This window comes from Solanum tuberosum, unplaced genomic scaffold (genome assembly GCF_000226075.1).
Source record: "Solanum tuberosum cultivar DM 1-3 516 R44 unplaced genomic scaffold, SolTub_3.0 scf00314, whole genome shotgun sequence".
Classification (NCBI taxonomy): Eukaryota; Viridiplantae; Streptophyta; class Magnoliopsida; order Solanales; family Solanaceae; genus Solanum; species Solanum tuberosum.
Genome location: NW_006239241.1, coordinates 476,845 through 499,837, shown reverse-complemented (window position 1 = coordinate 499,837; position 22,993 = coordinate 476,845). Strand labels below are relative to the sequence as shown.

The 22,993-nt window shown below is 36.7% G+C and overlaps 2 protein-coding genes across 3 annotated transcripts in view; one reads left to right on the top strand and one right to left on the bottom strand.

The window, feature by feature from the left end:
* Positions 1 to 1,783: 1,783 nt before the first annotated feature.
* On the top strand, positions 1,784 to 8,349 carry LOC102586662 (sulfate transporter 1.2-like). 2 transcript variants are annotated; one of them, XM_006360217.2, is made up of 14 exons: positions 1,784 to 2,041; positions 4,595 to 4,948; positions 5,140 to 5,188; positions 5,270 to 5,477; positions 5,749 to 5,923; positions 6,003 to 6,068; positions 6,151 to 6,264; positions 6,366 to 6,482; positions 6,574 to 6,700; positions 6,813 to 7,099; positions 7,189 to 7,379; positions 7,473 to 7,558; positions 7,629 to 7,705; positions 7,832 to 8,349. In XM_006360217.2, exons 2-14 carry the CDS (start codon positions 4,619 to 4,621, stop codon positions 7,973 to 7,975), a joined length of 1,971 nt encoding a protein of 656 aa, XP_006360279.1. In that variant the 5' UTR covers positions 1,784 to 2,041; positions 4,595 to 4,618; the 3' UTR covers positions 7,976 to 8,349. The 2 variants fall into 2 exon arrangements, with proteins under 2 accessions (XP_006360279.1, XP_006360280.1); XM_006360218.2 differs by lacking the exon at positions 1,784 to 2,041 and adding an exon at positions 3,973 to 4,049.
* A 385-nt stretch (positions 8,350 to 8,734) lies between these two features.
* Positions 8,735 to 22,993, bottom strand: part of LOC102586340 (acetyl-CoA carboxylase 1) — a 15,079-nt gene continuing 820 nt past the window's right edge. Inside the window, exons 2-32 of the mRNA XM_006360216.2 lie at positions 22,062 to 22,447; positions 21,681 to 21,887; positions 21,439 to 21,600; positions 21,184 to 21,276; positions 20,986 to 21,081; positions 20,644 to 20,817; positions 20,309 to 20,402; positions 20,033 to 20,220; positions 19,767 to 19,817; positions 19,649 to 19,688; positions 18,479 to 18,603; positions 18,282 to 18,398; positions 18,101 to 18,175; positions 17,955 to 18,011; positions 17,375 to 17,479; positions 17,106 to 17,192; positions 16,830 to 17,021; positions 16,572 to 16,760; positions 16,325 to 16,435; positions 16,144 to 16,230; positions 15,864 to 16,040; positions 15,078 to 15,155; positions 14,863 to 14,985; positions 14,047 to 14,316; positions 13,598 to 13,938; positions 12,858 to 13,095; positions 12,389 to 12,741; positions 12,097 to 12,310; positions 11,570 to 11,749; positions 9,337 to 11,484; positions 8,735 to 9,236 (exon numbers count right to left, since the gene is read on the bottom strand). Of these exons, the coding sequence (XP_006360278.2) occupies positions 9,180 to 9,236; positions 9,337 to 11,484; positions 11,570 to 11,749; positions 12,097 to 12,310; positions 12,389 to 12,741; positions 12,858 to 13,095; positions 13,598 to 13,938; positions 14,047 to 14,316; positions 14,863 to 14,985; positions 15,078 to 15,155; positions 15,864 to 16,040; positions 16,144 to 16,230; positions 16,325 to 16,435; positions 16,572 to 16,760; positions 16,830 to 17,021; positions 17,106 to 17,192; positions 17,375 to 17,479; positions 17,955 to 18,011; positions 18,101 to 18,175; positions 18,282 to 18,398; positions 18,479 to 18,603; positions 19,649 to 19,688; positions 19,767 to 19,817; positions 20,033 to 20,220; positions 20,309 to 20,402; positions 20,644 to 20,817; positions 20,986 to 21,081; positions 21,184 to 21,276; positions 21,439 to 21,600; positions 21,681 to 21,887; positions 22,062 to 22,436 (6,804 nt within the window). The 5' untranslated portion in view covers positions 22,437 to 22,447 and the 3' untranslated portion in view covers positions 8,735 to 9,179. The remainder of the gene's footprint in view (positions 9,237 to 9,336; positions 11,485 to 11,569; positions 11,750 to 12,096; positions 12,311 to 12,388; positions 12,742 to 12,857; positions 13,096 to 13,597; positions 13,939 to 14,046; positions 14,317 to 14,862; positions 14,986 to 15,077; positions 15,156 to 15,863; positions 16,041 to 16,143; positions 16,231 to 16,324; positions 16,436 to 16,571; positions 16,761 to 16,829; positions 17,022 to 17,105; positions 17,193 to 17,374; positions 17,480 to 17,954; positions 18,012 to 18,100; positions 18,176 to 18,281; positions 18,399 to 18,478; positions 18,604 to 19,648; positions 19,689 to 19,766; positions 19,818 to 20,032; positions 20,221 to 20,308; positions 20,403 to 20,643; positions 20,818 to 20,985; positions 21,082 to 21,183; positions 21,277 to 21,438; positions 21,601 to 21,680; positions 21,888 to 22,061; positions 22,448 to 22,993) is intronic.

The window sequence follows — 22,993 nt, the reverse complement described above, 5'->3', positions numbered from 1 at the left end:
GATAAAATGAAAATATTAGCATTAAAAATTTACTAAATATAAAAATATGACATTTTAAAACAAAAGTAAGAAAATAAATTAGATCTATATGTGATACTATTCCAATTTGGAGAGAATCAAATGAGTTTTGCTTGACCATGTATTATTTTCAAATATATTTAATTGTTAATTATTTTGACTTATAGTACTTTTTATATATATTTCTAAATATGTAAATACTATACAAAACATAGAGAATCTATGTTCAAATAATCAAATTCACACACAAAAAAATGAGCCCGTTTAGATTGACTTAAAAAAATAATTATTAAGTCAAAAATAAAAAGTCGCGGGAGATCTATTTTTGATTTTTTGACTTATTTTAAGTCATTTTAAACTTCTTTTAAGTTATTTTTTTTACCTTGTCAAACACTTTCTAACTTATTTAAAGTCATTTTTGACTTATTTTAAGTTATTTTTTTATATTTGTCAAACACTTTCGAAAGTCAAAAACTGACTTAAAAGTAGGTTTGACCAACTTTTAATTCAATTCAAACACCCTCTTTGACTCTCGTATTCTGAATTGTGACACATAAAATGAAACAAAAAGCATGTGCCGACTTACGAAAAATATAATGTTTTTCAAGTAATCAAATCTAGCAAAACATAAACATACTAGACAAAAAAAAATTTCATCTATTCATATTTTGTTATAAAAATATTAGATAATTTTTTTTAGGGATAAGGGTCTGAAAAATACCCCAACTTTGGTCGGATTTGTTGTTGTCAATACTAAACTTTCATGAGGACCTATTGCCTCCCTAGACTATTTAATACCGTATTTTTTACCCCCTGAACTAGTTAATAGTGTATTTTTAAAGGTATATATGTGCCCGCGTGGACACATTACTATTTATAATTTTGTATTATTTTTTAATGTTCCACGAGGGCAAAATATATATGTTTAAAATACGGTATTAAATAGTCTAGGGATGTAATAGGTCCTCATGAAAGTTTAGTATCGCAACAGCAAATCCGATCAAAGTTGGAGTATTTTTCAGACCCTTATCCTTTTTTTATGATTATAAAAGAAATAGAACATAGAGAATTTTAGAACCTATTTGACTTGACTTATTGCTTTTGACTTATTTTTATATTTTAACTTAAAATGAGTACTTAAAATTACTTTTTACTTTTACTCAAACGCTATAAATATTAAAAAGTAATTTTAACTTAAAAATACCTAAAATAAATCAAAATCCAAAATACTTCTAGTTTTTGACTATTATTCATTCGACATCTTCTACTTTTTTTCCTTAGGAGACTTTTGCTTCAAATATAGTGGCACCCTAAAGTCTAGATCACCATAGACTTTTCAAACATTAGACTTTTCTTCAAATAAAAACAAGGTTGTCTCTTTTAACTTTTGTGAACCTAGACCATATTATGTCACTATTCAAACAACCTCAATACCCCACATTATTTGGAACTTAATTAAAACCTCAAATCAAGACGATTTACTTTATAATCTATTTATTTGATTTTTTAACTTGATATAAAATTTTAAAAAATAAAAATGACTATTAATTATGCATTTAAATTAAAGATACACAGAATATATTAAATTGTTACTGAAATTAAAGAATTACCGAAAAAGGAGAGTACTAGTTAATATGTGGAATTTAGTGTCTTTGTTTTTCCCCCCCCCTCATATTCACACTTGAAGCTTTAATGAAAAAATAATTAATGGTACTTTTTTCCCCCTTTTTGTACAAACTCTAATAATCTCCTTATATCTTCATATTTTAATACTCTAAATAACTGTCAGTCTCTCATTGTGCCTTTTTCACTCCACTTTCTTTGAACCATTTTTTTTCTCTAAATTTTCTTGATAACCAAACAAATCATAACGAGTTTGAGGTTTTTCTTTTGAGGAATCTTATAATTTGCCTTTTTTCTATTTTCCTTTTGATATGATTAGAGAGAAAAATTATTTTTCAGTGGTGTTAGATTCATTGAACCAGGACAGCATTTGGTTTCTTGCATCTTGTTCCTCTTTAAGGTTTGTTTTTTTTTTCTCTAAAAAAATAATTTCAGAATAAGTGGAATTTTTTATTTTTTATTTTTTAATTTGGACCATAGAGTGTGCATATCTTGCTTTATGTTGCGTTTGCCTTTTCAAAATACTGTTTGTCTCAACATTTTTGGCCACATTTTACTTTTTGAAAGTAGTGGATTTAGAATTTTAAGTTTATGAATACTACTACTATTTATGCGCTTGCTTTCATTTACCCCAGAGCTTTGGTTTAGTGTTAGACTGTGGTATATGTTGGTTAGATGCACGTCATTGATTTGAATTATGTTATAGACAAAATGCTGGGGGTTTAAGTGAGGAAACATAGAAAGACGAGCCCGTTATCCATGGAGTTTCGAACCATGAGCCAATGACCCTTGGAAATTTATCTGCTAGAAAAAAGTGCTAGTTTATGATAATGTGTCATTTAATATTCTAATTTATGTTATTCACTTTTTTTTTTTTAGTCTGTCTCCTAATATTTTGTTTTATTGTAGACCATTAATTTCACGAATATTTTTTTTTCCCTTAAATTCGTGCCTATTAAAATGCATCATATGAATTGGGACAGATGGTTATATATTAATATATTATGGGACATATGCCTCTAAAAAGTTTCAATAAAAGTGGATGCTATCCTCTTAATAAATTATCATGACTTTTTAATTTTTAATGTCGATATTAACCATTTACGTGTTTCATTAATTTTGTTTTAAAATAAAAAGTCACATAACTACACGTTTACCCTTTTGAAGTTCTTTAAATATAACAATTAATTATATATGGGACCTAAAGATAATTAAGTAGGTAGAAAAAATTCATTTCTTTAATTTATAGGTACTAATTTGGTCCACTATCAATGGTTTTTAAGTAAGGCGTATGAAAGTTGGATTTTGTCTAGCCATTGCATATTTGTTGTGCTAAAATTGGAATAATAAACTTCTTTTATTATTTGTCCGTTTAGTGGATGGTTATTCATATAGATGATCCAGGATCACTTCCCCTCAATGCCTCTTGTGGTTCACATCTCCTGTGTGGTTTATAGACTATTACACAGTGGAATGTTTTATCGTTGCGGGTTATCCTGGGTTCTAAAAAAACAAAAACAAAAAAGAACTTTGCTGGAAATCATATCAAAAATGTTCTAAAAAGTCCTTATTAATACTATTAAGTACAGAAAGTTGTTCACTTAAAGGCAAGTGACATTCTGTTCTATAGCTACAACGCTTAATATTCGTTATTACTATCAAACATCTGAATAGTAGAACTACTTTCGTATGTTTTATTAAACAGCTAAAGAGAATGAGCATGATCATGGAATTATTCAGTGACTGCGGATTCAAAATTTAGATGTTATGAATGCTATGAGTTCTTAGTTGAGAGAATGAGTTTCAAAATGTATATGTTACTCCTAAGTTAACATCAAACAAGATATTTTACGTGATCTTTAGTATATGCTTACATTAGAATAAATTCCTCAAAACAGAACAAATTCAAGCATCAAACAAACGTTAAGCCTTTTTTCACTTGTCGTATGTTGAACAAAGTATCATGTTCTGTTTTATGAATTTGAAGTTATTCTAGATTTCGTCTTAGTGAAAAATATTGGCACCATGTGAGGTGAATTACATGCCTAATTCTGAACAACATACCAAACTTTGGTTGTCAATTGTTCAATCTTGTTATACTAGATGTATTCAAATTATAGAGGTTGTTAACATTTCATGCTCACTTTGTGTAAATCAATGGTTATCGACGATCCATCTGTCTTTTAGACAGAATATAATTTTGTTCTGTAGCTTCTAATAATAGTATGTGCCAGGCAAATGCTTACTTTTTTAGCACACCACTAATAGTCTTGTAGAGTTAAAACTTTAACTTGTAAGTCTCTAGTTATCTATATAAGGAACAAGCAAGAACTTTTCTAATGTAGTGCAAAGTTCAGTAAGTTTTGGAACTAAAAGTTTCCCTCTGTGTTCATCGAATTTTTGAAAGGGTTGGTGTAACTTCTTGTTTTATCACATGGTTTTACATCTAATAGAAGTTGATCTAATATCTTGACTGAGGACACGACCTTAGATAAGAGTGTATGGAGGCCGCGGATTAGGGTAGAAGGTTAGTAGATAGTCGAGTGTTGTCTTGTTTTTCGACAGGATAGGGCTTGGTGGTAGTCTAGAGCACCGTGTCTGTTGTAGGTTGTATTAGCCTTATTCATGTAGTTTCTGGCTTTTGGTATCTGTCATCATTTGTTGTTTACTATGTTTAGGTGATCGCACTATGTTATTGTTGTTTCTTGCACTGCTTTCCTATTAGTTGTCATGTTTTCTTCACTGTCGTTTTTCCTTTCCATTACTACTTTGATTTGCTTCACTTGAGTTGAGGGTCTTTCGAAAACAATCTCTCTACCTCCACGAGGTAGGAGTAAGGTCTGCATATTCTCTACATATGGTGTTGTTGATTTGGCTGCATTAACTAGCTTGAATGAAACTTTAAGTATTTTGTATGGTGATATAACTCAATTGTAGTTCCTCTACATTACAGGTGAATTAGGTGTTCTTTTCTAGCATGGCTAATTCTAATGCTGACGCAGAAGAAAAAAAAGAGATGGACATAAGGAGTTTCTCGTCGTCACAACACAACCAAACACCCTATATTCACAAGGTTGGAGTCCCTCCAAAACAGGGCATATTCAAAGAGTTTAAGACTACTGTGAAGGAAACGTTCTTCGCAGATGATCCACTACGTCCTTTCAAGGATCAAACGAGGTCTAGGAAGGTTGTACTTGGTTTACAGGCCATATTTCCGATACTAGATTGGGGTAGAAGCTATAACTTAAGAAAATTCAGAGGTGACCTTATCTCTGGTCTCACCATTGCAAGCCTTTGTATTCCTCAGGTAAAGAGTGTTCCTGGACTATGTTGCTCGGATCCTCCGAAAATGCATAACTTGTAGAGGATACGACATACACCTGATGACATTTTCGAAGGATCTGAGAAACATAGTGCCCGAAGGATTTGTATTAATGAAATCAGTATTGTTAGGATCTTTACAAAACTCTTATAAAAAACTTTCAACTGGTATGACAGGACATTGGCTACTCAAAGCTTGCAAATTTAGCTCCTCAGTATGGATTATGTAAGTGTTCCTTATTAACTTTATTTTTATTAATAATCGCGAAATGTCCTTTTTCATTCTTCTCTTTGTTTGAAATTCCAGACTCCAGCTTTGTACCACCTCTAGTTTACGCCTTCATGGGCAGTTCAAGAGATATAGCCATAGGGCCTGTGGCTGTTGTGTCACTCTTGCTAGGAACTCTGCTCCGGAATGAAATTGATCCGAGTAAACATCCAGACGAGTATCTGAGGCTTGCTTTCACAGCAACCTTTTTCGCTGGCATTACTCAGGCTACTCTTGGGATCCTAAGGTGATTAAAACATTTGAGTATCGAGTTGGATGTATAGTCAGACCTCTCTATAACAGTCATCCTCTATAACAACATTTCACTATAACGACCAAGTTTTCTTTGAAACCACTTTTTCATATTACGTTATATCATATGTTCTCTATAACAGTCATTTTGCTCTAGCAGATAAATAACATTCAGACAAACGACATTGTTATAGAGAGGTTTGACTGTATTTGTTCTTTGTTTCCTTCTCTTTCTGACTTACCCTCCCGCGTTGTTTTCTTGGCAGATTGGGCTTCTTGATAGACTTTCTATCTCATGCTGCTGTTGTTGGATTCATGGGTGGTGCTGCCATCACAATTGCCCTTCAGCAACTTAAAGGTTTTTTGGGCATTAAGAAGTTTACTAAGAAAACAGATATCATTTCTGTGATGAAGTCAGTGTTTCATTCGGTCGAACATGAAGTAAGTTTTCTTGTCACTTGAAAACATCCTACCTAAGATGTCTTTTATGGATAACTTGAAATTTTGCAACAACTTGCAGTGGAATTGGCAGACAATACTCATCGGAGCTACCTTTTTAACTTTCCTTTTGTTCGCGAAGTACATTGTAAGTGTCCTGAGCTCTATCGACTAAATTTTGAAAGCATTTGGTAGCGTTTACTCGATTCTAAGATATTTTTGGCAACCAGGGAAAGAAGAATAAAAAGCTGTTTTGGGTACCTGCAATTGCTCCTTTGATTTCTGTCATTCTTTCGACTTTTTTTGTCTACATTACTCATGCTGATAGGAGGGGAGTTGCCATTGTAAGTTCTTGTTTTAGATTCTTCCTACTTTCACTCAATTTTCCATCATTGGAGTAAAATGATGATCTCTTTTTAATCGACTTGTTTAACGATCTTACCAGGTAGGACCCATAGAGAAGGGAATCAATCCTCCATCTGTCGATAAAATATATTTCAGTGGTGACTATCTCATAAAAGGGATTAGGACTGGTATTGTAGCTGGCGTGATTGCATTGACAGTAAGTCAAATCTTGAATGAAATGTCGAAGAAGGAACCTTTTCACATTTCTGTACTAAATGTATGATCTATTATTACCTTTTCATTCATAGGAAGCTGTTGCAATCGGAAGAACATTTGCTTCAATGAAGGACTACCAGTTGGACGGAAACAAAGAGATGGTAGCACTTGGAACTATGAACATCGTTGGCTCGATGACATCCTGTTATGTAGCTACAGGTAAGACAAATCAACAAGCAAACGGAGTATGATCAGTAATGATATAATGTGTTTTTAACTTTCAACACATTAGTTTGTTTGTCTAACTAGTTGATCGATTCACCTCTTGCAGGTTCCTTTTCTCGATCAGCAGTAAACTACATGGCTGGCTGCCAAACTGCATTTTCCAACATTGTCATGTCTGTTGTCGTGTTCCTAACTTTGGAGTTCATAACCCCTCTTTTTAAGTTTACTCCGAATGCAATCCTTGCTGCCATCATTATCTCAGCTGTACTCGGCTTAATTGACTATGAAGCAGCAATTTTGATCTGGAAAATCGATAAATTTGACTTTGTTGCTTGCATTGGAGCATTCTTTGGCGTGGTTTTTGCCTCTGTTGAGATTGGTCTTTTGATCGCGGTAAGTCCATACAGAAAAACTTAACAATCTCATCAACTTAAATGTATCTTTCAGCAATAAGATCTGATAGTTACTTTCATTTTCCAAAGGTAACAATATCATTTGCTAAGATTCTCCTCCAAGTCACGAGGCCACGAACAGCTACTCTAGGAAGGATACCGCGGACAAATGTATATAGAAACACTCAACAATACCCCGAGGCAACCAAAGTTCCTGGTGTATTGATAGTTAGAGTTGATTCTGCTATATACTTTTCAAACTCTAACTATATAAAGGAAAGGTAAAAGACATTTCTTCCCCTTTCCCCCTTTCTTTCGTATCTTTATGTACTACGAATAAATGAACTTAACAAACTAATCAACGCGTTTTTCAGGATATTGAGATGGCTAATGGATGAGGAAGAACAACGAAAAGCAGCTAGTGATCCTAAAATTCAATTCTTGATCGTTGAGATGTCACGTAAGTAGAGATTAAAAGTATGTTATCTTACTCCGAGATGATATATTGATCGTGTTTTTCCTCCTTGTAGCTGTTACTGATATTGACACCAGTGGCATCCATGCCTTGGAAGAGTTGCATAGAAGCCTAAAAAAGAGAAATGTTCAGGTAAATCATCTTTTACATATGTGAAAAATTACAAAAATTTCAACAAACATGTCTATAGGACGTCAACTTTAAATTTTGGATTTGCCTCTGTGACTCGAAATCTTACCTTCATTTTTTCTTGCACAGCTTGTTCTGTCGAACCCCGGGAGAGTAGTGATTGACAAGTTACATGCATCCAAATTTCCAGATCAAATTGGTGAGGACAAGATTTTTCTCACAGTTGCTGATGCTGTGCTAACATGTTCATTAAAATTGCCTGAAGAAGTGTAATATTGTAAACAAAAACTTATTAGGCCAAGGGAGGGGAACATATCTACCAAAAGTATACAAAAAAGGAGTTGGATTCAATTTTTAGTGACTTGTGGGATCCTCAAAAAAAGTGATTGGACATTTTATCCAAAAAAAGATAGTGGCCCTTTGGTTCTTAGCCAAATTGCCAAAAAGAATTCTTGATTGGTTAAAAGTTAGTGTAGTTATAATATAGTCTTTTTCATAAGAGTTTCCCTTTGTCTTTTCTTGTTTTTATTAAGAGGCTATTAATTATGTACTACTAAACAAGACCTCTGTAAAATAGTTTTAAGATGGTTTTGTTGACCATGTTAACAAAGATTATAGTGTTAACGCGAGATGTTTTATGTACTGAACTGTGTTTTCACTCCTTTCTTTAAATATGCACTGACCATGGTAACAAATAGTATCTTCATACGTGATTATTGTTGGTTTTAGCCATTAAGTGGCTAAGATCGTTGGTGTTTAAATGTGATTAAATGAAATTTCTAAGATCCCGGAGTTCAACCATTAAACACCACCAATTTGAGGGGCATAAATTTAAAGACCACCCCTACTTTGGAAGCGAGAGGTTGTTTTCGATAGACAGTTGGTTTTAACTTCATCCACCAACATAGACATAAATATCTTTTAAGGCATTGACCAAAGTTCTGTCAAGACTTGGCACTCTTGCTACAAGCTAATACTATGAATGACACAAAATAATAAGGGAAAGAGAAATAGAGGATGGTCAAGAGAAACTCAGTACTGAATAAGCAACTAATAGGAGCATAAATTACAGCTCATATTTTATTTAGGCATTCATTCAATAAATAAATTTTCAAGGCTAACCAATTGTTAGACAGACTATAAGATGACAATGTAATTATACATAAAAGAGTGATCAGGTCTGCAGAAATTTCAATAAAGGACCCTGCTGAACCGCGAATCTCTCTGCTCAAACGAATGAAGACTACACCCTGCTCACTCTCAAGTTGCTAATATTTACACTCCGCGAGACAAATTTAAACCAGTGGTTCTGCCTAGCTTCTACGATGTATTATCGATAGTGAAGAGAGAACAATCATCATGGTACAGATTGTGTGCTAACCGTGCTGCTTCTCCAAAGAGGAGGATGCACTGGTTGGCAGGAAACTGTCTGATCAAATGGAAGACAATGATTGCTGACAGGTTACGAGCTGGTTGACTAAGTAAGCACCTTTTTTAGGTCACTGATCAATTGCTCTCGTGTTGCTGGCTCGACCTGCACATGGAAACATGAAGTTTTTATTAAGGCACCTAAAGCAAGTAAAGGTAAAATGGATGAAAATGTTGATGCTACAGGAGAGACTTTGATTGCTAACCTTCTGTAGGAGGGAAAGAAGACCTTGTGGTAGGGCATGTAAATCCAATGTCGAATCACCAATCTTCGATAGCTGAAGTAGTACCTTTTGCACCCGCAATTCTTGTAGTTGTTCTTCATAGTTCTTGGGGTCATTCTTCCATGAGAAAAAGGCTTCATCATCGATCCAAGCATCTACTTTGCCTTGTTTTGAATCCAAAAACCAGTTTTTCACCATATCCATAGCAGATTTGTAAGAAAGCTGGTCACCCGCAGCATTCCTCACAGTTTTGACCAACATATCCTCCTCAACTCTTCGAAGCAGACGTCCGTAAAAGAATGAACGAGAAGTTTCCCAATCTACTATTTTACGGATCACCCCCGTGGACGCCATTCTTGATGAAGTATCATGCAACTCTGCAAACTTTGTAGCTATCTGCGTGTATACCGGCAAAAGCTGTGTCTCACGGGTTTTAATTTGCTTCACTAAGGCATCAACATTAGCGTATACCCCCGTGGTCTTGGCTTCCTTAAGCTTTGACTTGAGATTGATAAGCTGTTGGTCAGTCCTACCCATGCACTCGAGCTGTTCTTTTGTTCTGAATCTAATTTCAATCATACCTTCTGGCTCAAGGACATTTCCCCTGGCTGTCCGTTCTGCATACATTTCAATGTGGTCGGAATTGATCTTACTGTCCACAACCACCCATGCCCCACCACGGAGTTCACCCATCATAGGGATGTAAACAAAAACAGGTTGCTTGTATGTTCTGAGGTTCTCAACAATGGTTGATCCTGCCTGAAGGATACCTTCAAAGAGATCCCTCTGTCCACCTGAAAATCCCCTCCAGTTGGCAAGAATGAAAAGGGGCAGCTCCTCTCTATTGAAGTCCATCAATGCTTGAGCTGTTTTAGTTGCAGAGTCGGGAAACCATACTTGCCCTGCTTGAGGGACAACCCTTTCGTGAGAATCAAGCTGTCCAGGATCCGCAGGGATAACTTGCTTCATAGTTTGGGTTTCAACAGCAACTATTCCTACAGGGATTCCTCCAAGTTTTGCCCTGCCTGTCACAACAGTCCTTGCCCAGCCTTCCAGTGTCTCAATGAAGCTCTCCTTGTCAAAAATGCCTCCCAACCACTTTCCACTTGCATCTGTGAAGCCAGATATGGCTGCGCGTGGATCACATGTGGTTTCTGGGAAGTACTCAACAGGTCTCTCTGGAGGATCCACAGGAATTGAAATAGGAAGTGGACCACCACAATATGGTGGAACGAAGCTCAACCAATTTAAAATCGCCGATATCCCCTCAAGGTCATCAGAGACAGTTAGATGAACAACACCATTAGTTGCCATAATTTTAGGTCCACCAAGTTGCATGTGGGAGCTATAAACTTCCCTACCCAAAAGTTTGTTAAGTGCAGAATAACCTGTTAGAATAATTGGCTGATCAAGCCTCTGTATACATCGCATACCAAGACGAGCAAGATAAGCACCTATGCCAACAGTTCTCCCAGTTACATATGTCAAGGTAAATGTTTCATGATATGCCCGAGAATAAGCACTTGCAATGGCTCCACTACCACTTAAGTTCTCAACACCTAGGCCATCCTCATTCCCAATAATAGTATCTATCACCCATCGAATTTCACCATTTGACAGCTTCAATTCATGTGCCATGACAGAAGATTTAATACGCTCATGATCCTCAGGAGTCAAGTATACATACTGAAACCCACGTTCAGGATTTGATTCATCAGACCATCCAACTTTGAAGCAAGACTTTACCTCCTCAGCTGCACCAATACGAGCTCCTGAATTTGCTGCCAAATAAATAAGTGGAATTTTCTGTGCGCAAGCAACATCAGTCACTGCTTGGAAAAATGCATCTTCTCTTGGGCCAAAAGATCCATTTATGTGGGTGACATCATTTGCCACAACAAGAATTTTCCTTCCCATAGGGAACTCGGGGGTAGACATTTCCATTATCCATGCCACCAAGCCAACATCATTGAATCCAGGCTGACGCACCACAGAGACAAGAGGAGTACCCCAGCTTCCTTCTTTGTCAGCAAAACTTAACTCTGTGACCTTCAGGAGGACCTTGTCCTTAGGCTTTTCTGTTCGAGGATTATGACTTGCCCAAGACTTCTCCAATGCTGCTTCAAATGCCTGCATGAGGGATTTTTTTTTAGGATGTTGATATTGATTCAGATTGTAATAGCCAGCAGAATTCTACTTTTATTCAGATGTTTACCAGAGGAAAATCATAGCAGTAAGTCGTGCTGTTGCTCTTGCGAGCCAAAAGCCGTTTCTTGTCAAGCGCATCTAAAGGTGGATATGGTGCTGTAACTGGCATGCCATTCAAAGGACCATCACCAATGACTGAATGATACACTACTCTTTGTTTTCTTGTATCTTCAACTTCTCGATAAATCTGAGAGTTCAATTTCCAATAGCATGATATCAATGTTAATAGTTTTCTATGAATAAAACCAATACATGAAGTTGGAATGAATTATTTCATGACAATGGAACAACATATGTCGGTCCAAAATTTTATGGTGCTAACACAGTACTATGCACCATTTCTATCATAAGCTTGATTAACTTTAAACTCTCTACCAGAAAAGATAATAGAAGAGAGAAAATTGATAAAAGAAAGTGACCATTTGTGGTCCAAGGCCAAACAGTGGCTGATGTGTGCTCTCCAATACAATACAAGCCAGTTTCAGATCAGATAAATCATTAAAAAATTTCACATACATGCTAAATTTAACTTACATGAACAATGCAGGTGTGACCTGTCACATTTGCAACCAAAATCCTCCAAGCACCAGTTGCATCTCCTGCAGATGACACCCAAAGTTTCACTTCCCACTCACAAACACCTAACTTATGCATCTTCACACCAACAGATGCATGAATTTCATGCGCTAGGTCTTCTAAAATTTTCTGAACTTCCGCCTCTTTGTGCTCATTATTTAGGTCTGTCTTCCTGCAAAAAGTCATGAAGTGAGCCATCTGACGACTTTTGTCCTTAATAGCAAAGCATGAAGACAAACAAGTTACTAACTTGTGGTATGGTAACAGATCAGCTATCTCCTGCTCTCGTAAAATATACAAGTACATATGAGCATGGTCAGCTTTGAGAGTCGTATTATGGAGATTAAGTTCAAGCTCTTCCAGTGCCGATGTTAAGGACCTCAAAATGCTTCTTGAAGTGAGAGACAAAGTCAAAGGGGAATGAGTTGTTCCCTGATTCAATCCCTGATACGCTAGTAAACTGTCATCTGATGTTGATTGTCTAACAAGTGTTCTGAGAAACATCCTCTGGATTGGACTCTGCTTGTCTACAACAGTATAAAGGTGCCACTGACGGTCTCGGGATGGAGTATACTTTATATTATCATAGACCTTAAGTTTTTCCTGTATTCCAGGGGAATTATGAACCTAAGATCAGCTCATGGTCCAGGAAAAAAAAACACCAATAGTAATATAGGACACAAATAACAGGAAGAGATGAAGTTAAGCAAAATACAAACCAACTCAAGGTAAATGGATAGAGGAGGCTCTAGATGACGTAGTAAAGGCTCCTCCACATAATACAGCTTCTCAGCTGACCAGTGAAAGGAATGCCTCATAGGCACCCTCCCTTCATCTCTCTGTATGATGCAACTGATAACCTCTACGCCTGCACTTTTAAGGCTAGAGCTCACATCTTTCTCTCTCAAAATTTTGGCTAACTTGTTAATTCTCTCTTGAGCCTGATCTTCATCTCCACTGCAAACAATGGTATTCCAATAATAAGCAAGGGAAAGACATGATATAGGTCAGTTTCTGGCATCATTGGACCAGATACACATGCAAAATATTCAGCCGTACCAGATAAAGAAGGTCTATCCTATTACCACTTGTTAATGGGTATCTACGTGTATGCCTCATGCTTTTATCCATATACTCCCTCCATTTCAATTTCAATTTGTTTGTCTTACTTTCTGTTTTAGTCTGTTTTAAAGAAAATGTCTCTTTCCTTTTTTGGCAACTCTTTAATTCCAACTTTCCACATGGCATGTTTAAGACCATAAGATTAAAGGGAATTTTGGTACATTCCACATATCTTTAATTTAAGACCACGAGATTCAAACGTCTTATTTACTTTCTTAAACTCTGTGTCAAGTCAAAACCTAACAAACAAATTGAAACGGAGGGAGTATCTAATTTAGAAGTTACTTTAGCAGTAGAAAGTGAGCTGTGAAAACCATAACATCGACAATGGTAATACCTATCCTGAAGCAAACTCATTTGGTTGTTGATGCCCACCAATGCAATATGCAGCATATTACCATGACTGACTGGTGGAGTGGATCCATTTGCCATCTCTGCATGCAAGCCATGTGCTGTCTCCCTCAATGCAGCAGTTAGTACTGTTGGCAGGAGTTGGAGAGATTTGATAATAACCATGGCTCCCCATTTTTTCTCATTGTGTTTCTCAACTAACGGTCTTACCATCCCATTGTCTCCAGATCCACTCTTTCTCTCCACATGCTCTTCCAAAAATTGCCATGTAGCTATTAGTCCAGATCTGTGCCACTGCATCCTCACACTCCCTTGAATGAGGTAAGGCTAGAGTAGATATAAAAAGTCAGATAAAGAAACTATAAACATTTCTTAACTGCAGATGCGCCAAAAATTCAACCAAAACAAGTAATACTACGTCTTTGAATACAATACCTGATAGAGTCTACGAACATAGGTCTCCACAACTCGCCTCTGAAGGGTGTGATCACCGTGATCAAAAAGGCCTACAAGTGCATCTTCGACTGCTAAAGGAGCACTCACTAGAGCTTCCATTCTTTCATTAATGGCACTTTTCCTCTTAGGAGTATCCATAGTGTCACCTTCTTCAGTGAACATCTCTAGCTCAGAAAGACTTCTGGCAATACTTGAACGTAATTCACTCAGTTTAGTTTGTTCGAGGAGCTGACTGGCCTTCAGTGCCAACTGTAAAATCCAAATCAAGACTTAGAAATTCTGTTTTAAGTGATTTAGTGTTACCCATATATTTAATAACACATCATGAGAATCAAACAATCTTGTCAAATAATCATCATACTAGATGATTGTCGAGAACGGTATCTAATGGTTGAGAGAGAGAGGCCAGAAGGATGTGATGGAAGATTCGGACTACATGGTCCCCAAGGAGAGCAAGCGCATGTGCTAAGAACCTTAAAGACTGAACACATCAAGTTTAAATTTTGGATCCGCCAATGTTAATTCTCAGTTCTGACTATCCATTGTGCTCCACTTAAACAATGATAAATGGCTAGCATTACAAAAACTCCATAGCAACTAAAAAAGTCCGCACGATATCAGGAACCAAGGAGAAAAGGACAAGAGCAGTTGCTTCTAGTGTTGATCTTAGAGATCTTCTTAATATCAAGATTGTAAGTCAAAAGGTATGGATACGAACAATATGGTTTCTCAAATTTCGACAAGCATAAGTATGAAGTACCAATCTCTTAATCGAAGAACATATGCAATACCAACCTCGGAATAATTTGTATGGTTGAGTTGTGAGAAACGGATAAGTTTTTCCCTGTATGCTGCAGGATTGGGATATACCAGTTGCTCCATCAGACTAAGTATAAGCTTGTTTTTACGTTTAACACCCTGTAAAATAACACATTATTGGTACTGGATATTTTCCAGCTTAAACAACATTAGAAGAAAGGAAAGTCAACACATGAATAATTAGCTTATACCTGATGAGAAAGCACTATGTCGAGAACCTTCAGGAGATCTTTCTTATATTGAAGCCGGAGACGTTCAATCACATCAGCCTGAAATAGGAAGACATCAGAACTGAATCAAATATCAGTTGAATTAATGTGGTGTTCCAACTCCCTTCCATTTTGCAGTTGTAGATTACTGAATATCTCAACGAGTAACAAAAATGGAAGAGTAAAGTTTCTGACATGACAGAGCTGATACATCACCCAGAAATCAAGGTATGATATCACAGCGTATGCATGTTCATACCGACAACATCATAAAACAGAAGACATGCAATAGCAAGTAAAATTTGATAATTCAAATGATCTTGAGGCTTTCCATAGAGAAGATTGGCCAAAAAAAATTTAAAAAAAATAGATGCTTATGGTAACATAAAATAAATAATATGAGAATGCATATATGATCTACAATGTAAATCCAAATCATTTTAGGAAAAAATCATGGTCTATGAATAATAAGGGACCGCTTTGTTAGAAACAATTTAGGGAATGTTTACCATACTAATAATAAGAAAATTTTGATAAAGAAATTGGAAAGGATTAAGAGTGAATAAGTCAGAAAAATTACGTTTTTGTTAATTTACATCTCTACTACCTCACTATGAGTACTCTACATCCTCATATTATATAATGGTTAAAATATTTCTATACTTTTATTTAAGTGCAGATGCTGAAGTATATTAAAGGTGCCCAAACTTAGATATGTAGTCATGCAGAGGATGATTATCGTAAAATAATTGTTTGAAGACAACTAACCTGGAGATTGTCACTAAACAATTCTTCAACAGATAGATACTCTTCAAAAAGGGAATGGACGATACCGCGGGCATGACTCTCTCTTCCACCCTCATAAGACTTGACGAGACACATCAAAGGTTCAACTAGTCTTTCCTGAGCTCCTTTTTCTTTTTCTGAGCAGGTTCTTAGGTGAGTCTAAAGTAAATAAATCAACGTTAGAAGATAGTGCTTGAACTAATAAAAGAAAAAACAACAAAAATTAGTGTGAAATAAGAAGAAGATGTAGTAAAAGACTCACCTCAAGAACACCTCTAAGAATTCTGGCAGGGAAGTCAACAGTTTGCAAGCTGGAAATTCCCTCATATTCCTTAAATTTTGCTTCCAACTGCAACAAGAACACATAAAGCAAAACATTCATTGAGCTGGAGAACTACTACTTTCCAACAACAGAGGGAAAAAATCATTATCCAATCATTTACATCTAATCTGAGGTCCTTCGGAAGTCGTGTTGCCAGCACAGATATGCATTCTTGCCACTGTAGAAATGGAAGCTCGGGACTGTCCAAGCAACTTAGCAAGTTATGAACCACCTGGTATTGGAAGATTAAGTTGTGTTAAATCGTGTATTGGGTAAAATGCTTTTTACATTACTATTCAGATGAAAAGATGTTCCACAAGCAATTACGTTCTATCATCAACTTCAAATCTTTATATGAAATTACTTACATCATCAACATTATGGTCATATCCGGCAAGAATCATCCTTGCTGCATTCAGACTTGCAGCACATCTCTGATGGACTTTTCCAGATATAGCAGTTGGAGGTCCCAAAACAGGAAAGCTTCCAAGAAAAGGCTCAGCTTTTCTAACAGCAGAAGGGTCATCTAAATCAAGTGATGCTATGAGCTCACCAGCCTACACACAAATTTATGTTTAAGTTGATGCAGACGAGAGAAATATATGCTTTGTTTGCAAACACGTTACCTGCATTGCTTGACCTTCAGACATCTTAAAATGGATAACTCCTGAAGCAGGTGAAAGAAGGGGCATGCACATCTTCATCACCTCTACCTCTGCATAAGGTGTGTCAGCATCAACATGACTACCATCAGACATCAAATATCTCAGAAGTTTGCAGGGTGTCTCAGCAACTAACTTTGATGGATCATGATCATTCTGGAATCAACGAATATTATATGATAAGAAGGTGCCAGTTCCTACATAAATAAAATATATTGGTAACTGAACAATTATTGGTACCTGTAGCAAGCAAGTTCTTCCATCAATTAGAAGGCGAGTTCCAGCTGCTTCCTCCTCTGCATATATTACATGACTGTTCCCGTCCAGCTGCAGTGATTAAAGGAACTTAGATGTATATATAAGTTTGAATGTGAAAGGAATAAATCAGTCTTTTCCGCACATCATTTTCACAAATTATACACAACATAAAACACTATGGATACTATAGAAAACAGTTCAGTTTCTGATTAAAGGGTACATAGAAAAGTTGCAGGGTAATTGATTATTGCCTGCATCAACAGTCCTCCGTCACGCAGAGTATGTATCTCTGCTTCGATCTCTGATTCATTCATCCTCAACCTGTAGCTTCCTGGTCCTCCCCTCACCATATTAATCTAAGAGACAACCAACAAATTAGTGAGTTGCAAACAGTCCATGAAACAGAATCAGGAAAGAAGATCTGAAAACAGCAACAACAACATACCCAGTGTAATCCCACAAGTGGGGTCTGGGGAAGGTAGAGTGTACGCAGACCTTACCCCTACCTCGTAGAGATAGAGAGGTTGTTTCCAATAGACCCTCAGCTTAAAATAAAGTATTTCCAAGCAGTTCGAAAAAACAAGTACAGAAATGAGGCAGTAACAACAACGAAATAATATGACAAGGGAGCAGCACACAACATACAAGGAAAGAACAGCAATGCCAACAAAATAATGCGATAATCGAAACACAAAAAAAAAGGTGATAATTGAAACAACTTTCTTGCAGAGGTAGTTGAACAGAATTAGCTAACTTTTCCCTTCTCCACTCATACCACCAAAACCAGAGGCAACAATATATAGAATGAAGTGAGTACAGCATCCTACTTACTGTGTACTTGCTCCCTTCAATGTTAAGTGAGACTTGAGAGTTCACAAGGGATATATGCTGCACATAGATGAATGACAGGTTATTGCAATAAAGAGATGGAGAAAATGTAAGATTCAGACCAGGACAAACATTCTAAGAATGATTACCTTGGGTGGGATTTGTCCCTTTTCAAGATAACCAATATATTCAGAAACCACGGCCGCACCACTTGCAGAAGCTTTCTGAGTTTGACAAGTGAAAACACGGTTTACTGGTATTAATTTTGCAAGTAAATTCCCAAGATATATCTTTACAAACCAAACATCAGTCATGAAATGAGTAACTTACATAAAGAGCTCCTCCAACTACAGAAAGATACCAAGGAGGTCTTTCTGCTCTAACCCTCATGGCAATTCTACTGTCCAACCAGCCAGTGTGTATCTTATTTTCTCTATAATCTGAAGCCTGCAGAAAATGCCCAACTTAATTCAGAGAAATTACACTTGAATGGAGTTGGTAATGAATTTTTTTAATCTGAGACTTACATGCAATAGATCAATCGTGTAATCAACATTAGTTCGAATCTCTCCTCGGATCTGGATTTCCTTTAGTCCGAGAACCATGTTTGCAATGGCCAGGGGTCTGGACTCTCCAAATGCAAAAACATGTCCTGTATTAAGATATAGAAGTCCATAAATTCAACAGGTTAGACACAATTTTGGAATTTTCTTTGTCAGGCATTTGTATTCTGAAATACAAGGTATGATATCTGAATCTGATAGAATATGTGGAAACATTTTCCATAAGAAATTATAAAAAAAAAAAAATCCAGCCAATGTTTGATAACATTGTCAAAAAATTATAGGAAGAACCAGAATAGAAGTCGGCTTAAAAATGAAGCAAATCCAGTAATAAGCTATCACCATAATCTTTGTTGAAAATCTCCTAAATGCGCACACACGCACATACACAGAAAAGTCAAGATTAGCAGAAATGTCATGCAAATCTGCATGGGCTGACACAAACCCAAACACCTACGTTTGATGTTTCAAATTAGCTTGGCGTTAGAAAGCAGTTTCCTTATTAGCTATTCTTTAACTAGTACTCAAATTAAAAAGAAAATGATGTATGCGTGCTTTACTGGTGAAACTGCATCACAGCTAGAGATGCAAAGGAACTTTTACCATTCAGTCATACAGGAACCTTTAGTTCTAATGTAATGTATACTTCTAAAGTATGCTTTCATCCATGAATAGAATGAGGTGAGTTTCCCAAGAAAAAAAAAGGAATTAAAAAATGATTTTTCTTTTCGGCTATGAGGAGAAAAAAGGTTATAATCTTTTACAAAGTTGAGTCATACCATTGGTGGACCCAAAACAGGAAGCAACTTCCTAATTGAAGCTGAATATTCTAGGTTGATATTAAAAAATAATTTCTCCCTCCATTTCAAATTGTAAAGAGAACTTTAAAATATTGTGGTCTTAAACTAAAGATATGTAGAATGTACCAAAATATCCTTTAATCTTGTGGTCATAAACATGTCATGTTGAGATTAAAAAGTTGTCAAAAAGGGAAAGAAGCATTCTTTTTAAAACAGACTAAAAAGGAAAGTAAATTAAGACAAATGAATTGAAAGGGAGTACTTAACTTTTCAGATGAAAATTCAAGATAAATCAAAGAGAGAAATAGTGCTGTATGATTAAAGTTCAGCTTACCAAACTGAGAGTCTGAAAATTCATGAATGCCACCGCCAGACTGCAAGGAAAGAGGATTATTACGCTTTGCAACAATTCAAACACCCCAACATTCTATTTCCATCTAGTTTATGTGTACCTTGACAGAGAAGTATGCCCACACATTCGGTTTGCTCTTAAAACTCAGCTCCTACATTACGAAATGTAAATTAACAATCATTCAACCTAAAAGTTATGTTGCTCGGACTCTCCAAAGATGTTGCAGCACCTGTTTCAGATCCTCCAAAAATACACTACTTCTGGAGGATCCGGCATGCATCCGTAGACATTTTTGAAGAGTCTGAACAACATAGCCTAAAAGCACTGGATTAGAAATGGAAAGTGAAACTTTTCAGAAGATAATACCTGTACTTTACCACTGGTAGGCTTAAACCCATCATCGGGATCCTCACTTGTTACACGCACAGCCACACAATGACCTTTTGGCCTTGTCGATTCAGCCTTGTCAAAATCAAATGGTGTTGCAACAATAGATGTTTTTCTCCAAGCATCATATCCCGCACCATGTTCCATTCCATAGAACCGTCGTATTTCTAATAGAATCAGAGAAGAACGATTGAAAAAAGGGGAAGGAGAAACCCGAACATCTTAAGCCAAGAAGAGTGACATGTGGTACAAAACCTGGAATTTGCCACAGAGGAATCCCCATGCCAACAGCAACTTGAGCTGCTGGCAGATTTATTTCTGCTATCCATTCAGTTACAGGGTGTTCAACCTAATAGAATGAGAAAGATGTAACTTAAACAAAAAAGTTCCAGATCATAATAGAGGTGATCACGATCAGAAAAAAGTTTTACAGTAAGAATCAACATCAAATTAATTCTTGACTATTAATGCTTTGGCTTTAAACACACATGAGACAAACAAGAAAATAAAATTGATCAATCCCTTCCTCAATATGGTGAACAAAAAGATTTGGACTCGGGTGCACTCAAGCAGATGGCAGTATCACCAACCTGTAACCGAGGGTTGAGTTCCAAGAAATAGTACTCTCCAGTGTCCATACTGTAAAGATACTCAACAGTGGCAGCTCCAATGTAATTGACACATTTGGCCAGTCTTCTAGCAGCCTGCTCAAGTTTTTTCACTGTGTCTATCGGAGCGACTGTAATTGGCCCCTCTTCAATTATCTAAGTTTCAAGAAAATTAAGACACATTAGTGATGACATTTCACTGATGTCTATCCTTGGCTGCCCTACATAAGCTCTGCTATTTGCCTCAACATTGCAAATAGAAGAAGATAAGCATTGTCTTTATAATTCATCTAAACAATAATCAAAAGTTAAATACAAACTAACCTTTTGGTGTCGCCTTTGAACACTACAATCACGGCTGTGCAAAGCTGCAACATTGCCATATTGATCACATAGTAACTGGACTTCTAGATGCCGACTCTAGTTATTTAAAAAGAAAAAAAAAAGATTCTAATGTTAAAAATATTCTCTCCAAAGATATGTTCGAGCACTAAGATCAAACAAGAAAGAAGATGGCTGAACCTGAGAAGCAACTTTCATTATAAATATTGGAGAGCCAGGAACTTCACCCTGAACTTGCTTGAATAGTGCCCTAACTTCGTCATCATTATGTACCTGGAATGATCAAGTAACAAATGGAGTTAGGTTGAATCAATATCTTGTATATTCCACTAGTCTTTTTATTTCTTTCATTCTACCTTTCCATTTTTGCAAGAACTTATCAAATTAACATTGTTATTTACACTACTCGCTGTGCTAGTATACAAAAAGGCAGACCTTTCTTATGCCTTTACCACCACCACCCCAGGATGCCTTGATCATTGCCGGGTAACCTACTACTTGACAACTAGCAATTGCTTCTTCCGTCGTGTAAACGCATGCTTTAGCATATATTTCATCTGGGATACAAACCAAAGAGCTTTCTGGAGGAACTTTGACCTGTGTGATTGGCGAACTGTCCATTAGATGCAGACTGAACACTATGAGACTAATAGAGAAGAATGATAATAAAGACTTACATGGGAGCCACTCCACGGAAGGGTGGGTACTTCTGCAGCTTGAGCAATCAAAGATGAACCAATCTTGTCTCCTAGTGCTGCCATTGATGTAGCTGGTGGCCCAAGAAATATGATCCCCTTTGCATCCAATGCATCTGGCAGTTCAGGGTTTTCTGATGCATGACCCCAACCAGGCCAAACTGCATCGACACGAGTCATCTCTGCCATCTACACAAAAGAAAGTACACTGTGTGTAACTATTTGCTTTTTGCTTTTCGCATCGATCCCTGGTCCCTTTACAAGAAGGTTTTAAAATGTAAACAGGTACAACCAGATGCACATGCAATATCAAGTTATCTGGAGACAAATTGTTCTCATTGGCTTAAAAAGATATTTACAAACCTCCACAATGAGCTGCACATTAGCATAGTTGTTGTTATTCGTCCCACCAGGAACTTCTACAAACTGATCAGCTATTCTAATGTGTTCTGCATTTATCCTCATGTCCTCAGGCGTAGCCATTGCAACCAACAAAATTGCCTTCTCTGAACCAAATGTCTCATACGCCCACGTCCTAATACTACGTATAAACTTCACAGCTGCCATACCGTTGTTTGCAATTAAGATGCTATTAATAGGCCGTTTCCCGCCAAGGGCATGACAGAACTCAGCAACTTCAGCTCTAGAAATCGGAGACCTCAATGGAAGTGCACCATTGATGTGCCCGTTTCCACTCCTGATCCCAATCACCGCTGGCCTCCTTTGAGATTCCGACATGTTGTTACTTCCTGAAAACAAGAGGAATATAACTTTACTTTTCAAAAGGGGCTGCTTTTGGCTGCAATAAAAACATAATTTAGAGACAAGCGACCAACCTCTACTCTTTGATCTCTTATTGCATAGTCCAACTTTTTAAGTGACAAAACTAGGTAACTTGAGCCTTATTAGGAAAAAAACTATGTTACTTAGGTTCACAGAAAATCAAATGTATTAGAGCAACCTCACCAAGTAAGAACCTTTATTACAAGACCAACAATATGTGAACTAGATTTCTTTTTATTTTCTTTTTTTATGTCTGAATCACCTTGCGCGCAGCTCGACTAATTCCACCTGATACGTGTCCACCAAGGCTAGGAGAGGTGGGAAGAAATCACCTAGTTATTTTTGTCTCCATTGGGATTTGAACCAAATACCTCATGGTTCTCAACCCCACTTCACTGACCACTGGGCCACACCCTTCCGAGCAATATGTGAACTAGATTATGATCACAGGATTCATAGTAAATAGCAGTCCAAACAACCCCCCCCCCCCCCCCAACCAAACAACCCCTCAT

Bases quoted from the DNA above. Each gene is read 5' to 3' on its own strand.
- LOC102586662 (XM_006360217.2), top strand. From the start codon at position 4,619: ATGGCTAATTCTAATGCTGACGCAGAAGAAAAAAAAGAGATGGACATA. The intron at 5,189-5,269 runs GTAAGTGTTCCT...TTGAAATTCCAG, and splicing joins AGCTCCTCAGTATGGATTAT to ACTCCAGCTTTGTACCACCT. The intron at 7,100-7,188 runs GTAAGTCCATAC...CATTTTCCAAAG, and splicing joins AGATTGGTCTTTTGATCGCG to GTAACAATATCATTTGCTAA.